The 1746-nt window shown below is 44.3% G+C and overlaps 1 protein-coding gene across 1 annotated transcript in view; it reads left to right on the top strand.

The window, feature by feature from the left end:
* Positions 1-1728, top strand: part of TTLL11 (tubulin tyrosine ligase like 11) — a gene marked incomplete at its 5' end in the record, with an annotated part of 107150 nt that extends 105422 nt beyond the window's left edge. Inside the window, one exon of the mRNA XM_019510316.1 lies at positions 690-1728. Coding sequence (XP_019365861.1) covers positions 690-979 — 290 coding nt within the window. The remainder of the gene's footprint in view (positions 1-689) is intronic.
* Between the last annotated feature and the right edge of the window lie 18 nt (positions 1729-1746).

Below are 1746 nucleotides of genomic sequence, written 5' to 3'. Positions count from 1 at the left end.
TCAGAGCCACAAACTCAAACAACCCTCTTGTTTGGGGACTGTTGATATAGGTCCAACTCTAAAAGTCTGAGTTTTGAAATGCCACTTTAGTTGCACGTATGACTTGTTTTTCCCTTGGGCAGATTATATTCCCTGAAGCTCAGCATGTTGGTATGTGTCAGATTCAGTTTCAATTTAATATTTGAGGCGACAAGAATTGCGGCTGATCTTATGTCAATTCAATTTTACAACCCTTTAGAATCAGTAGTTGCTGTAGAAATTTACCTCTAGAAGCTAGGCTCTGGGGTCAGGCTGATGTCTGTATATCCTTGTGAGTATCTTCGATGTTCAGGAGCATCACCCGTCTATAACTCACCTTGGGCACGTTGCTTTTCTGGTGCACTTAAGAAAAACAAACCTCTTTGTGCTATTTGATTTATCTATCCAATACAAAGAAAATGTCATCTTTTGGTCTTAAAGGACAGGCAGAAGGGTGTTTTGTTAGCGAAGGTTCGAGGCAGCCGCAGCTTGAATTAAAAAAAAAAAAAAAAGGAGCTGACTAACATGGTTGTGTCTGTATATCTGCAATCACCCACATGCCCAGCTGTGGAGATGACAGGTGCTAGAGAAGGGGACACGTTAGACTGAAAGAACGCGGGATGTGAGAAGTCTGCCCCTGATTCTCATGTAAATTCTCTCCTTGTTTGAAGGGATGTGCTTGCAAGCCTTTGTGGAAGCTTTCTTTTGCCTGGCTCAAAAAAGATACAAGTCACTCTCATTACACGAGCAGGTGGCCACACTGATTGATTTCTGCGAATACCAGCTCGCCACCCTGGATGAAAAGCGCCTCGTTTGCAGCCGAGGAATAATGGAGCGGCGACCGGCACTCATCACCTGCCAGCCAGATGGACTGCACCTCACCCTCGCTCATCACGCACCTCTCCTCAACCGCACGGCCGCCACCAATAAACTTGCAGGTTATAGGAGTCACCAGTTGTGAGGGAGCCGCTCCGTCGAGTTGCAAACGAACGTCAGGACGAGAAACGAACAAATCCCCGTATGCGTGTGCTGCAGGAGTGAAACACGGGTTCCTGGGTTCTTCCCTCTGCTCATCATGATTATTTATTGCAGCTTTCCCTGATTTATGCTTTTTGGAAAGGATGGCTGCAAGCACCCCTTTCCTGGTAATGACCCTCAGCAGCAGTGGCCATTATTATTTCCCCAGTGAACATACAATATAGCTGAAATGACATACTGCACCTTTTATTCTGAGTTTATGGGAAATCATTTATGAAGACAAAGGGGCAAAGATATAATGCTACAGTAACCAGCATCATGGGATTGATAGCACAGACTGAGAGGCGCAGCCTCGTCAAAGGCGTTTCACCTTCACTCGTGTCCAGGAGAAGCCACTTTTTGAGACCAGAACAACACACTTTGGAGTTACAACACGTGCCGTTGTGAAACCAAGTGGGGAGATGCAAACTGTCAAATTGTGTGCATTGGAAAACCAAGAGTGCAAATTATGCATTTAATCAAATTTTAGGCCCTGCTCCTATCTTGTGTGGATTTCACTTGAATTCTTGTTGATGCAGGTATTGATTTTTTTTTTTTTTTTTTTTTTTTTTTTTTTGTATCTGGCAGGGCAGGCCAGCAGTTATATACTGGAGAGAGATGCATTTATTTGAAAGTTAATTTTAAAACACAGAAGCCCTAAATACCTTAGGGTCTTTTTACACAACTTTTGTCACCCCCCCCCCCCCCCCC

The sequence above is a fragment of the Gavialis gangeticus genome, unplaced genomic scaffold, assembly GCF_001723915.1.
Source record: "Gavialis gangeticus isolate Ggan-Ray unplaced genomic scaffold, GavGan_comp1, whole genome shotgun sequence".
NCBI classification, from domain to species: domain Eukaryota; kingdom Metazoa; phylum Chordata; order Crocodylia; family Gavialidae; genus Gavialis; species Gavialis gangeticus.
The sequence above is the reverse complement of the archived record's forward strand: the minus strand, read 5'-3'. Positions and strand labels throughout refer to the sequence as shown.